Here is a 15454-nt window from a genome sequence, read left to right as displayed (position 1 = left end):
TTCCATCGGCGTTCTTCAGCACGCGGTCGGGCCGACCAGGCCCCGACGGAGGATCGAAAAACTACCCCGAAGGGCACCGGAGCTCTTCGATCTTCGATGCGGTGTGGAATCTAAGTACGCCGATCCCGAACGCAACAATACCGACGAAAATCTTCCGAAATTAGCTAATTTTCCGTTCCGAAACTCGGAGCGACAGGAACACGTCCGAACCCGATGGCGGAAAAAAAACAATCGAGGATGGAGTCGACGCCCATGCGCAATGGAGACAAAAGGAGGAGTCACTCGGTCCCGTGACTCGAAAGACTTCTTCGAAGAAAAACAACTTGTAACACTCCGGCCCAACACCAGATGGCGAGCTATTGCAGAACATGCGTATCTACAGCGACAGATGCCATCGAACATATACATATCAAGGTCAGGGACTTCAAAGTCCCTGCTGCGTTTGATAGATGACCCCAGCTTCCCCAAGTCCTGGGAGAGGCAGCCCCCTGTCCTGAGGCCCATTTGGCACAAGGACAGGTGGGAAATTAGTCAACAGTCAGGACATGCTACACTGTAAGGCTAGTCACACCCCTAAGGTGGCCTATCTGAAATTAACACAAAAGGAAGATTCCACCTTCTTGTGTGTGGTGAAATTAGGAACTCTGGGACAGGGTTATGCCCACTCCTTGCGGAAAGTGGTCATATAGGGGGTGCAGTGAACCCTGAGGTAAGTAGCCCATTGGCTATTAACTTATACTCCCCATACTACCCCTAAATTTAGTATTTAGGGGGCCCCCTGACACCAAGAAAGCAGATCAAGTCAAAACGTTTGACTACTGGGAACCAAGGAAGGAAGAAGAAAGACCAGGGGAGCGAGAACTGTCAACCTGCACCAAAGACTGGCACAAAACCCTGCTATGCTGCTTGCACTTTGGCTATCAATGGTACCAACTTCACAAAGAGCTGGGCAACCTCTTCAAACCCTTGGAGGACTGCCCAGCACCTCAACAACTGTGAAAGATCTCCCTTGGAGCAAAGGAGCTTCTTCCCTGCATCTGCAGGCACCTCATGCACAGTCCAGCACTCTGTCCCGTTGGCCATCAGGCTCATTGAGGGAGCAATGAGCCAGGAGAAGACTGTTTGGAGCTCAGGAGGTCAGCCCCACTGCTTTGTCAAGTCCTGAGACGCTGACCATTCCTGGAGTCTCCCTACACCTATACCTGTGGTACTGACCCCCTTGCAGCAACCAAAGCTTGCTGGTGGTCCAATCCACACTCCAACGGCACAAAAGCAGACCTACTGTCGAGGAACACCAGGATCCACAAGGCCAGTCACAAGAGTGCCCCACAGCCCTGTTTCCCCTCTTCACCAGGGAACAGAGGGAGTCTCTGATCACTGCGACCCGATGCCTCAAAGTACCACTGCATCCAGGCCCCACAGCCCGAGTACAAGAGCGGTGACTGCCAATGGAGTCCTGAGACCCTTAGAAGCTCAGATGTTCCTTGGGTTTGGACAGACTGGTCCCTCAGTCACTGACTGCAGCCTCTTTCTGCAGGGTCCAAGAATCATGCAAGCCTTCACCAGCGCGACTCAATGCCTCAAAGCACCACGGCACCCGAGGCCCACAGCCCAAGTTAGAGTGGACAGACAATGTCCCTGCATGCCTCAGACCCTCAAGACCTGTGCACCGCCCCTTTGGGTTCAACTGGGCTAGCTCCCCAGACCTCGCTTGCAGCCTCTTTGTCACAGGACCGTTTCCCATTGAAGTGAACGGGGAACCCAATGCCAAAACTCACCTTTACACCTAGGCGCCCCGGTGCCTCCTGAGATGACCTGTTGGTGCTGCCTTGGACCTTGTCCCATACTCACCTTAAGTACAGAAGAACAGTCCTGTAAGTCGTTGCTGAGTGACACTATGCAATAAATGTTTATCTCTCATAGGATAACAATCCAGCTTGAAGCAAAAGCATGTGTATTTTATTGTGACTTAAACAAATTGAAAACTTGAAAAGTATTTACCCAATGACGATGATCTTGGTGTCTAAATTCACCTAAAAATATGTATTATTTTTATAAACTGGTGATGTATATTTTATTAATGGGTGCGTCTCTTGCTTACTGGCTCTGTTTGTGCAATACATGTTTAACACTATCCCCCGATATGCCTCAACTGCTCACCCACACTACTGTAAAAGAGGATTAAGGGTTATTAATATTAATCCCTGTAACCAAATAAGGGTCACCTGGACTATCTGCGTAGTGTCACCTTACATTGGTACACTACAAAGATAGCCAGCTTCGTACAGTCTTGCAGTCAAAACATTGGCAGCCAGGGAGACTGGGAGCAGCTTGCATCTTAAGCAGGCATTGCCATTCTGAGCTTGTCAAATGTCACTGGGTGGCTTCAGTACTGCTGTCTGGGCACCATTATCAGTTGCAGTCTGCTTTTTTGCCAAAGTGAACACACAGCAAGGCAACTGTAGCCCGACACACGCAGCCAGGGAGCTTCAGCCCACCTGGACTCATGCACGGAGCAAAGAAGATACATCCCCCAGACACATGGCAAAACTTAAGCAGCCTCAACCTGGGCTGATACATATGGCAGGTAGTTGAAGCTCCAACCTTGGACTTCAGCATGGGAAGTCAGATGCAGTCCACTTTGGTCTAATACAGACAACAGGCAATCACAGCCATGATCAGAGCCAATACACGAGAGGGTAGATGCAGCTTGCGTCAAGGTGAAGCTGGATGTATGCAGTCTTTTCATGGCTTTTGTCCGAATAGGTCGCTCCTTTCTTCAAGCTCTCAAGCAGTCCTCTATCTATGGGTGTTTCTTAGTCTAGGAAAATGCAAGGCTTCTCCTCCCCGAAGTCTATCCTCCTGCAGGGCCAGGCAGGTTTCTTTCCTATCTTGGCAGGCAGACAGGTTTCTATGTACCGGCAGACTGTAAACTCTTCCAGCAGCCTTTATGTTATGTTCCTTCACCTGAGGAGAATGGTTGTAAAGCAGACTGCAGCCCTGGTCAAACAGCAACTCTGAATACTGTGTAGAGCATCCATTACGTGGTCATGAAGAGCCAGGGACTGGAACAAAGTGGGGCAATTTGGATCCCATTCATATACACATTTTCTAAATGAGGATGTGGACTCACTGTCTCAAACTTCGGAAACAGTTTGGGGTGGTTCTCTTTCAGGTGTGTCTCTGAGGTTTCTCTCTAGACGCAGCCTTTGTATAAAGTGATGCTTCTCACAAGACATAGCACTGGAGTATCCCCCAACTGGAACATCCATGAAATTGGCACAATGAAGAGTTAGGTTTTTGCACTAGGCTGTCACCAGACTCATGCTTTATTAGCATGACACCAGGACCAAAATGAAACTCGGGATACCACATACACGTGGTTGTACACACATGGCAGTGGTTCACATTCATAAAACATGAAGGGGACATTCTCATCTCATCATTTAAACTCATGTATATTGACTGTTTGCATAGTGGTCAATGTGTCTGGACAGGTATGATGGAACGAGACTACTGATGGGAAGCTACGACTTTTGAAACCAAGTAAAAGTTCAAAGTCTATTAAAAAAAACGTAGGTGAAAAGATATGATTAGTAGATTTACATCGCTGTGAACAAATGCATGATAGCTTTCTTCTTTAGCGTCACATCAGCATTCTTCATTTTGCTATAGGGCTCAGGGTGCAAGACTTGGCCTTGTCTCACTTTAGAAAGTTTATTTCCCAAATGTAATAATACACTGTATTTTTACAACCATTCTTATGGTAAAACATTCAGCTTTCCAATCTGGGAAGGCATTTCCCTCCACACTCTTCATTCAGCTGGAAACTGTAACTACTGTGTAATAATGCCATTCTTGTACTCAACTCTGTACATCCCGGCATGTAAGCCGATACCAGTACTAACTTGGAGCTGTGCTCTTTAAATGCCCCTTTTCATTTATGCATTTAAAGAGTATGCACACCTCCCAACACTCTGTCAGTTAAACATGCTTGTCTCCTAATTCTGCAAGCTTGCTCACATTTGAAGAGACCAGAGCAGTGGCCTTTTGTAGAACTCTCTTCAAGATTATGAGTCAATTTTTCAACTTTTAAAGGGTGTAAACAAAAGCTGGAGATGTTTAGGAAGGATGCAAAATCAGTCACACTCACCCAGCTCTTCTTTTTCTTTTTCTTGGCATCACACTCTTTACTGCTGCCCACACTTGAGTGGCTAGTAATGCTGTTAAGGCTGGAGATGCTGTCCGAGGAATTCTGCCTCCGAATGCGAAGTTCTGAATGGGGTTAAGGGAAAACAATAATCAAAAGAAATAAGCCAGCCCACAGTTTTACAGACCTAAAAAAAAACATCATGAATACTCTCTTGATGAGAAAATGCAATCTAAGGTGATTTATGAATAAGAGAAAGTTGATCAAGTACAAATGACACAGACCTGTGTTGCAGAACAAAGAGTTCATGGACACATTCTCAGAGATCCTCATCGTCTCATCTATCAAGCATTAAAACAACATGCTCCTGCGTCGACCTAATCAATGCCCACCTGGTGTAGCATGTTATTCACTCACTTCCCTCCAAAGACCACATCTTGGCCCTTGACGTCTCTGTATTACTACTAGACTGGACTGATTTGCCTGCTATCCCTAGGACTGAGCATCCAACCAAAACACTGAAGTCAACTCAAATGAGAACAAATCTTCAGATCCTTCAAAGACGACATTTCTGTAGACAACCTAAAGCACAATCTCATCCCTTTTCTTGCCATAGCCATTTTTTACACTAACACCCTTCTAGATTATTGCAACACATTTCTGTTAAACCATGCAAACACAAACATACCAACTAAAGCATGAATGAGCAAGACGAAATTTTCAACAACTGGTACTTTAAAGTCTTGGCTGACAACAAATTATCCATCCTCAGACAGTAAAGAAAATGGAAGAAAAAAGAACTGCAACAACTTCATGCTACTAAAGCCGCTCCACTTGCCAGAGACACCAGAGACAACTTGTTACATAAGCCAACACCAAGTACTACACCACCATCGTCAAAGAAGTTCCAATAGAAGCAGAGAAGTTGCCAAAACAGTCAAGCATGTGTTGATCCCTTGTTTGACCCTCCTGTACAACACTCCACTACTGTAAATCAATCACGTCTTCAAATAAATGCAGATTATCCAACTGTATTTTGGAAACACTCTACGTATTTCTTCTCTGGCATCCACTCCATATGAACCTAGAAGATATTTCATAATACAAACCACTATAGCCTCAAAGCCACACCTGTGAAGGTGATATCTTACTCTCATCCTTCTTCAAAGTCTTCTTTGGTGAAGTTTTCTCACTGCTACTAACCACTGTTAATGCCTTCCTCACTCAGACATCGTCTCTGAAGCTTTCAAGACGGGGCAGATCTTCCCACTTCAGAAAAAAACCATTCTTCATTGGCAAGATAATTGAAACAGCAGCTTATGTAAAACATCAAGATCAGATCAACACCAACCATCTCCTTCATGATAATCATTGTGACATCCACAATTACACTGCTGCACAGACACGGGCACCTTGCAAATCAGAGATGATGCCTTCCTCGCACAGTTACAACGACAACTGCCTCATGAAATTATTAGACATTTCAAATGGCTCAACAACATTGACCATATCCTGAAGCCTCAAACAGCATTCACAGGAGACTTTCTTCACTTGTTTTCCTCCTATCAATCTACCTATTACTGGTTCACACACATGAGGACTTCTAGATCCCAGATCTATATCACTTGTGGAGTTCCTTGTGGTTCTATCATGTCTCCTGTCATCTGCAACATCTACATGGAGCTCTCTGGTGCTCTACACATAGATAATAACACCAAATTTCACCAACACATCAGTGAAACACAATGTATTGAACATCTACTCAGGTTCAGATGCCAATCGCGTGAAATGCTGCTTGCATTTCATCAAGCACCCACTTGAAGCCAAATCTGACCATCTGCTGTGCATCAAACACAACAAAGAACGTCTAGCCAATCTTAGCTCAACAACATGAAAATAGATTAATCTGACCCCTAAGTTTTACCCAGTACCGATCTCACCCTCATGGAACACATCACCAAGAAAACTTAGACTGCTTGGTATCAGCTCTCTCTAATAAAGAAAGTGAACCCATTCATCACAGAAAGTGACTTCATATCTACCACGCAAGCCCACACACTTTCACATCTGGATGGTGGTAATGGCTTGTTCCATGGCCCCTCTGACTCCACACTGGCCACCCTTTAGGCCATCATGCATTAAACGCAACCCCTCATCAAGGGCATGAAAAAAATATGACCTCATTACCTCCACCCACAACATCTTCAAAAACAGCTGCATCATCTACACTGTGATCACAGCCACCATCTCTGGCTATCTGGATGACATGTTGACCATCTCTGGGGACTTTCAACATATCTGCGTCCAGAACATCCAAAAGGCAACATGCCTTTTCCATAAAAGTATCCTGAATGTGAAGCAATACAGCCATAGGCATCAGGACTGCCCCAACCCTGCTCCAACTTAGGAAAGACCTTAAGACATAACTTTTTAATGAACATCACATCAAGAAGCAGAAAGACTATGTTTCTGATTTTCGAAACCATGTATTCCTCCAATCACACATTTGACTGTGCCTTTGCCTTGGACTCTTTACAGCACGCTCCGGTTTTCCAGTTGCGTTTGCGTTATAAAAATTGCATATATGCAAAGGACAGTTCATGTATTATTTCTTCTTCTACACTGTGTGAATGGTGTATCAGCTACTAATACTACTGGATTTTTGCACATCTTGCCACCCCATTATGTTTTTTGTATTGCCAGGCTACATTTTACTAATGTGAATGCACGTGTGTGCCACTTTAATAACCAGAGTGCTGATCCTCTTGCAGCACAATAGAAAGGGATGGTAAAGACCACCTTAATTTTTGAATATTTTTTCCTAGAGCATGCTCACTTGTAAGCTATTGAAAACTCCCTTCGGATTTTAGTGAAATCAAAGGGAATTTCCAAACTCATTACAATCAAAGGGATTTTCCTAACTCATTACTAATAAAAAAATAAAAATAAATGGCCTTCACCTTTTAATGTGCTGTCATAGACCATATCTCTCAGAAAATAATAGCTGATCACTCAGTCCCATGTGTTGAGTTAGATGAGGGAGAGGAGGAATGTGAAAGTAACTCAGAAATTTCTATTAAATATAGAGTATTCTCTGCTGACAAGCTTTGTAAAGAAATGGCTCCCTGTTGCAGTTACCCCCCACTTTTTGCCTGATACTGATGCTGACTTGACTGAGAAGTGTGCTGGGACCCTGCTAACCAGGCCCCAGCACCAGTGTTCTTTCACCTAAAATGTACCATTGTTTCCACAATTGGCACACCCTGGCATCCAGATAAGTCCCTTGTAACTGGTACCTCTGGTACCAAGGGCCCTGATGCCAGGGAAGGTCTCTAAGGGCTGTAGCATGTATTATGCCACCCTAGAGACCCCTCACTCAGCACAGACACACTGCTTACCAGCCTGTGTGTGCTGGTGAGAACAAAATGAGTAAGTCGACATGGCACTCCCCTCAGGGTGCCATGCCAGCCTCTCACTGCCTATGCAGTATAGGTAAGACACCCCTCTAGCAGGCCTTACAGCCCTAAGGCAGGGTGCACTATACCATAGGTGAGGGTACCAGTGCATGAGCACTGTGCCCCTACAGTGTCTAAGCAAAACCTTAGACATTGTAAGTGCAGGGTAGCCATAAGAGTATATGGTCTGGGAGTCTGTTTTACACGAACTCCACCGCACCATAATGGCTACACTGAAAACTGGGAAGTTTGGTATCAAACTTCTCAGCACAATAAATGCACACTGATGCCAGTGTACATTTTATTGTAAAATACACCACAGAGGGCACCTTAGAGGTGCCCCCTGAAACTTAACCGACTGTCTGTGTAGGCTGACTAGTTCCAGCAGCCTGCCACACCAGAGACATGTTGCTGGCCCCATGGGGAGAGTGCCTTTGTCACTCTGAGGCCAGTAACAAAGCCTGCACTGGGTGGAGATGCTAACACCTCCCCCAGGCAGGAGCTGTGACACCTGGCGGTGAGCCTCAAAGGCTCACCCCTTTGTCGCAGCCCAGCAGGGCACTCCAGCTTAGTGGAGTTGCCCGCCCCCTCCGGCCACGGCCCCCACTTTTGGCGGCAAGGCTGGAGGGAACAAAGCAAGCAACAAGGAGGAGTCACTGGCCAGTCAGGACAGCCCCTAAGGTGTCCTGAGCTGAGGTGACTCTGACTTTTAGAAATCCTCCATCTTGCAGATGGAGGATTCCCCCAATAGGGTTAGGATTGTGACCCCCTCCCCTTGGGAGGAGGCACAAAGAGGGTGTACCCACCCTCAGGGCTAGTGGCCATTGGCTACTAACCCCCCAGACCTAAACACGCCCTTAAATTTAGTATTTAAGGGCTACCCTGAACCCTAGAAAATTAGATTCCTGCAACAAGAAGAAGGACTGCCCAGCTGAAAACCCCTGCAGCGGAAGACCAGAAGACGACAACTGCCTTGGCTCCAGAAACTCACCGGCCTGTCTCCTGCCTTCCAAAGATCCTGCTCCAGCGACGCCTTCCGAAGGGACCAGCGACCTCGACATCCTCTGAGGACTGCCCCTGCTTCGAAAAGACAAGAAACTCCCGAGGACAGCGGACCTGCTCCAAGAAAAGCTGCAACTTTGTTTCCAGCAGCTTTAAAGAACCCTGCAAGCTCCCCGCAAAAGGCGTGAGACTTGCAACACTGCACCCGGCGACCCCGACTCGGCTGGTGGCGATCCAACACCTCAGGAGGGACCCCAGGACTACTCTGATACTGTGAGTACCAAAACCTGTCCCCCCTGAGCCCCCACAGCGCCGCCTGCAGAGGGAATCCCGAGGCTTCCCCTGACCGCGACTCTTTGAACCTAAAGTCCCGACACCTGGGAGAGACCCTGCACCCGCAGCCCCCAGGACCTGAAGGACCGGACTTTCACTGGAGGAGTGACCCCCAGGAGTCCCTCTCCCTTACCCAAGTGGAGGTTTCCCCGAGGAACCCCCCCCTTGCCTGCCTGCAGCGCTGAAGAGATCCCTAGATCTCCCATTGACTTCCATTACAAACCCGACGCTTGTTTCGACACTGCACCCGGCCGCCCCCGCGCTGCTGAGGGTGAAATTTCTGTGTGGACTTGTGTCCCCCCCGGTGCCCTACAAAACCCCCCTGGTCTGCCCTCCGAAGACGCGGGTACTTACCTGCAAGCAGACCGGAACCGGGGCACCCCCTTCACTCCATTCTAGCCTATGTGTTTTGGGCACCACTTGGAACTCTGCACCTGACCGGCCCTGAGCTGCTGGTGTGGTGACTTTGGGGTTGCTCTGAACCCCCAACGGTGGGCTACCTTGGACCAAGAACTGAACCCTGTAAGTGTCCTACTTACCTGGTAAAACTAACAAAAACTTACCTCCCCCAGGAACTGTGAAAATTGCACTAAGTGTCCACTTTTAAAACAGCTATTTGTCAATAACTTGAAAAGTATACATGCAATTTTTATGATTTGAAGTTCCTAAAGTACTTACCTGCAATACCTTTCGAAGGAGCTATTACATGTAGAATTTGAACCTGTGGTTCTTAAAATAAACTAAGAAAAGATATTTTTCTATATAAAAACCTATTGGCTGGATTTGTCTCTGAGTGTGTGTACCTCATTTATTGTCTATGTGTATGTACAACAAATGCTTAACACTACTCCTTGGATAAGCCTACTGCTCGACCACACTACCACAAAATAGAGCATTAGTATTATCTATTTTTACCACTATTTTACCTCTAAGGGGAACCCTTGGACTCTGTGCATGCTATTCCTTACTTTGAAATAGCACATACAGAGCCAACTTCCTACATTGGTGGATCAGCGGTGGGGTACAAGACTTTGCATTTGCTGGACTACTCAGCCAATACCTGATCACACGACAAATTCCAAAATTGTCATTAGAAATTGATTTTTGCAATTTGAAAAGTTTTCTAAATTCTTAAAAGACCTGCTAGGGCCTTGTGTTAGATCCTGTTTAGCATTTCTTTTAGAGTTTAAAAGTTTGTAAGAGTTTGAATTAGATTCTAGAACCAGTTTTTAGTTTCTTAAAAAGTATTCCAACTTTTAGAAGCATAATGTCTAGCACAGATGTGAATGTGGTGGAACTCGACACCACACCTTACCTCCATCTTAAGATGAGGGAGCTAAGGTCACTCTGTAAAATAAAGAAAATAACAATGGGCCCCAAACCTACCAAAATACAGCTCCAGGAGCTTTTGGCAGAGTTTGAAAAGGCCAACCCCTCTGAGGGTGGCAACTCAGAGGAAGAGGATAGTGACTTGGAGGACAATTCCCCCCTACCAGTCCTATCTAGGGAGAACAGGGTCCCTCAAACCCTGACTCCAAAAATAATAGTCAGAGATGCTGGTTCCCTCACAGGAGAGACCAACACCTCTGAAATCACTGAGGATAGCCCCAGTGAAGAGGACATCCAGTTAGCCAGGATGGCCAAAAGATTGGCTTTGGAAAAGCAGCTCCTAGCCATAGAAAGGTAAAGAAAAGAGATGGGCCTAGGTCCCATCAATGGTGGCAGCAACTTAAATAGGGTCAGAGATTCTCCTGACATCCTAAAAATCCCCAAAGGGATTGTAACAAAATATGAAGATGGTGATGACATCACCAAATGGTTCACAGCTTTTGAGAGGGCTTGTGTAACCAGAAAAGTGAACAGATCTCACTGGGGTGCTCTCCTTTGGGAAATGTTCACTGGAAAGTGTAGGGATAGACTCCTCACACTCTCTGGAAAAGATGCAGAATCCTATGACCTCATGAAGGGTACCCTGATTGAGGGCTTTGGATTCTCCACTGAGGAGTATAGAATTAGATTCAGGGGGGCTCAAAAATCCTCGAGCCAGACCTGGGTTGATTTTGTAGACTACTCAGTCAAAACACTGGATGGTTGGTTAACTGGAAATGAAGTGTGTAACTATGTTGGGCTTTATAATTTGTTTATGAAAGAACACATTTTAAGTAACTGCTTCAATGAAAAGTTGCATCAGTATCTGGTAGACCTAGGTCCAATTTCTCCCCAAGAATTGGGAAAGAAGGCAGACCACTGGGTCAAGACTAGGGTAACCAAAACTTCCACTGGGGGTGACCAAAAGAAAGGGGTTACAAAAACTCCCCAGGAGAAAGTGGGTGACACTAGAAACAAAGAAAAAGAGTCCTCTGTAGGCCCCCAAAAACCAGAACAGGTGGGTGGGCCCCAAGACACAACCCAAAACAAAGGTGGGTACCAGGGTAAGAACTGGGATGCCACTAAGGCATGGTGCCACAACTGTAAACAGTCTGGGCACCACACCAAGGACACTTCTTGTCCCAAAAACAAACCCCAGAACAAAATTCCAGGGGTAACCAGTGTAGCCATGGGAGATGACTCCTCAGATGAGGAGGTCTTCATAGCCTTCAACTGGAAACAGGGCCCAACAGGTGAGTTGGAGATTCCAGAGGGAAGTAGACACTTCCACCACCTACTGGTGAATGGAATCCCAACCACTGCCCTGAGAGACACTTGTGCCAGTCACACTATTGTGCATGACAGGCTGGTGCTCTCAAACCAGTACATCCCAGGTGAGACTGCCAGGGTAAGAGTTAGCCTAGACAGGGTCACTAAGAGGCCTGTGGCTTTAGTACCCATAGAAGTGGGTGGCACTCTTAGCTGGAGAAGGGTAGTAGTCAGTACAGACCTCCCCCTTGATTGTCTCCTTGGAAATGACTACCCAGAGGTTAGTCAGAGCCCAAGAGAGGAACTGGTCCAGTGCCAGTCCTCTCCCAAGGATTCTGGAAGTCCTGCCTCTGCAGTAAATGCAAGTAGGCCCCAGAAGAAAAAGAAAAGGAAACAGAGTAGGAAAGGTGGACAACCTTTAGCCAAGGTTCCAGCAAGCCAAGGAGATTCTGCTCCAGTAGGGGAGAACTCCAAAAATGGCTCTGATAAAGTCCAACCTGACCCACAAGAAGTCCTGGCTAGTCAGGCAACTGTTAAGCCTGAGTGGGTGGCTCCTCAGCTAACAGAAGAAAGAGTGGAAGAAGGGTGTTTACTACAAGATGTGGTGACCCCCCACTCTAATACAGCAGACAGGCACCCTGAACCCAAAAAAGCCTGTAACTTAGCCCCTTCCCTTCTAGGTGAAGAGCTAAAGGTGTGGTTCTGGGCACTGACAGCTGTCAGTGGCCTCTGCTGGGTGTTAGCCTTTATGGCTGCACTATCCTTGGCCTGGTGGTCTGACCCCATGCCAAATAACAAGTTAGGCCCCCTGACCCTGTTGGTCATGGTGGGGTTACTCCAGCTCTGGGTAACCTCTTTGGGTAAGCTAGGGGTGACCCTGGCTAAGATAAGATTAGCAGAGGTGGATACCTCTGACCTCAAAATAGAGAGAATGGGTGAAGACATAAAAAGCACAGACAAGAGGCAGTTCAGACTAGGTCCTATCACTGTGGAAGTGGGTCAGTTCCCCAGAGGGAATGACCTGAACAGGAGGATGTAAGGCAGAGTAGGCCCTGCAACAAACCAGCCATTTCCTCTACTCTTCCTCGCCTGACAGACTAGGAAGACTCTTCCAGCGTTGGCTGAGTCTCCTGGCCTGTGGGCTGGGGGGGGCTTGTGTAAAGAAATGGCTCCCTGTTGCAGTTACCCCCCACTTTTTGCCTGATACTGATGCTGACTTGACTGAGAAGTGTGCTGGGACCCTGCTAACCAGGCCCCAGCACCAGTGTTCTTTCACCTAAAATGTACCATTGTTTCCACAATTGGCACACCCTGGCATCCAGATAAGTCCCTTGTAACTGGTACCTCTGGTACCAAGGGCCCTGATGCCAGGGAAGGTCTCTAAGGGCTGTAGCATGTATTATGCCACCCTAGAGACCCCTCACTCAGCACAGACACACTGCTTACCAGCCTGTGTGTGCTGGTGAGAACAAAATGAGTAAGTCGACATGGCACTCCCCTCAGGGTGCCATGCCAGCCTCTCACTGCCTATGCAGTATAGGTAAGACACCCCTCTAGCAGGCCTTACAGCCCTAAGGCAGGGTGCACTATACCATAGGTGAGGGTACCAGTGCATGAGCACTGTGCCCCTACAGTGTCTAAGCAAAACCTTAGACATTGTAAGTGCAGGGTAGCCATAAGAGTATATGGTCTGGGAGTCTGTTTTACACGAACTCCACCGCACCATAATGGCTACACTGAAAACTGGGAAGTTTGGTATCAAACTTCTCAGCACAATAAATGCACACTGATGCCAGTGTACATTTTATTGTAAAATACACCACAGAGGGCACCTTAGAGGTGCCCCCTGAAACTTAACCGACTGTCTGTGTAGGCTGACTAGTTCCAGCAGCCTGCCACACCAGAGACATGTTGCTGGCCCCATGGGGAGAGTGCCTTTGTCACTCTGAGGCCAGTAACAAAGCCTGCACTGGGTGGAGATGCTAACACCTCCCCCAGGCAGGAGCTGTGACACCTGGCGGTGAGCCTCAAAGGCTCACCCCTTTGTCGCAGCCCAGCAGGGCACTCCAGCTTAGTGGAGTTGCCCGCCCCCTCCGGCCACGGCCCCCACTTTTGGCGGCAAGGCTGGAGGGAACAAAGCAAGCAACAAGGAGGAGTCACTGGCCAGTCAGGACAGCCCCTAAGGTGTCCTGAGCTGAGGTGACTCTGACTTTTAGAAATCCTCCATCTTGCAGATGGAGGATTCCCCCAATAGGGTTAGGATTGTGACCCCCTCCCCTTGGGAGGAGGCACAAAGAGGGTGTACCCACCCTCAGGGCTAGTGGCCATTGGCTACTAACCCCCCAGACCTAAACACGCCCTTAAATTTAGTATTTAAGGGCTACCCTGAACCCTAGAAAATTAGATTCCTGCAACAAGAAGAAGGACTGCCCAGCTGAAAACCCCTGCAGCGGAAGACCAGAAGACGACAACTGCCTTGGCTCCAGAAACTCACCGGCCTGTCTCCTGCCTTCCAAAGATCCTGCTCCAGCGACGCCTTCCGAAGGGACCAGCGACCTCGACATCCTCTGAGGACTGCCCCTGCTTCGAAAAGACAAGAAACTCCCGAGGACAGCGGACCTGCTCCAAGAAAAGCTGCAACTTTGTTTCCAGCAGCTTTAAAGAACCCTGCAAGCTCCCCGCAAAAGGCGTGAGACTTGCAACACTGCACCCGGCGACCCCGACTCGGCTGGTGGCGATCCAACACCTCAGGAGGGACCCCAGGACTACTCTGATACTGTGAGTACCAAAACCTGTCCCCCCTGAGCCCCCACAGCGCCGCCTGCAGAGGGAATCCCGAGGCTTCCCCTGACCGCGACTCTTTGAACCTAAAGTCCCGACACCTGGGAGAGACCCTGCACCCGCAGCCCCCAGGACCTGAAGGACCGGACTTTCACTGGAGGAGTGACCCCCAGGAGTCCCTCTCCCTTACCCAAGTGGAGGTTTCCCCGAGGAACCCCCCCCTTGCCTGCCTGCAGCGCTGAAGAGATCCCTAGATCTCCCATTGACTTCCATTACAAACCCGACGCTTGTTTCGACACTGCACCCGGCCGCCCCCGCGCTGCTGAGGGTGAAATTTCTGTGTGGACTTGTGTCCCCCCCGGTGCCCTACAAAACCCCCCTGGTCTGCCCTCCGAAGACGCGGGTACTTACCTGCAAGCAGACCGGAACCGGGGCACCCCCTTCACTCCATTCTAGCCTATGTGTTTTGGGCACCACTTGGAACTCTGCACCTGACCGGCCCTGAGCTGCTGGTGTGGTGACTTTGGGGTTGCTCTGAACCCCCAACGGTGGGCTACCTTGGACCAAGAACTGAACCCTGTAAGTGTCCTACTTACCTGGTAAAACTAACAAAAACTTACCTCCCCCAGGAACTGTGAAAATTGCACTAAGTGTCCACTTTTAAAACAGCTATTTGTCAATAACTTGAAAAGTATACATGCAATTTTTATGATTTGAAGTTCCTAAAGTACTTACCTGCAATACCTTTCGAAGGAGCTATTACATGTAGAATTTGAACCTGTGGTTCTTAAAATAAACTAAGAAAAGATATTTTTCTATATAAAAACCTATTGGCTGGATTTGTCTCTGAGTGTGTGTACCTCATTTATTGTCTATGTGTATGTACAACAAATGCTTAACACTACTCCTTGGATAAGCCTACTGCTCGACCACACTACCACAAAATAGAGCATTAGTATTATCTATTTTTACCACTATTTTACCTCTAAGGGGAACCCTTGGACTCTGTGCATGCTATTCCTTACTTTGAAATAGCACATACAGAGCCAACTTCCTACAAGCTTCCTGTACGACTGCCCCTGACATGATGAAAAGA

General features: G+C 47.7%; 1 protein-coding gene across 12 annotated transcripts in view; it reads right to left on the bottom strand.

The window, feature by feature from the left end:
- Positions 1-15454, bottom strand: part of NAV1 (neuron navigator 1) — a 950201-nt gene that overhangs the window by 178957 nt on the left and 755790 nt on the right. For all 12 annotated transcript variants that reach the window (XM_069238908.1, XM_069238913.1, XM_069238909.1 and 9 more), the window contains one exon: positions 4154-4275. In XM_069238908.1, coding sequence (XP_069095009.1) covers positions 4154-4275 — 122 coding nt within the window. The remainder of the gene's footprint in view (positions 1-4153; positions 4276-15454) is intronic.

Source organism: Pleurodeles waltl, chromosome 6 (assembly GCF_031143425.1).
Source record: "Pleurodeles waltl isolate 20211129_DDA chromosome 6, aPleWal1.hap1.20221129, whole genome shotgun sequence".
Lineage (NCBI taxonomy): Eukaryota > Metazoa > Chordata > Amphibia > Caudata > Salamandridae > Pleurodeles > Pleurodeles waltl.
The sequence above is the reverse complement of the archived record's forward strand: the minus strand, read 5'-3'. Positions and strand labels throughout refer to the sequence as shown.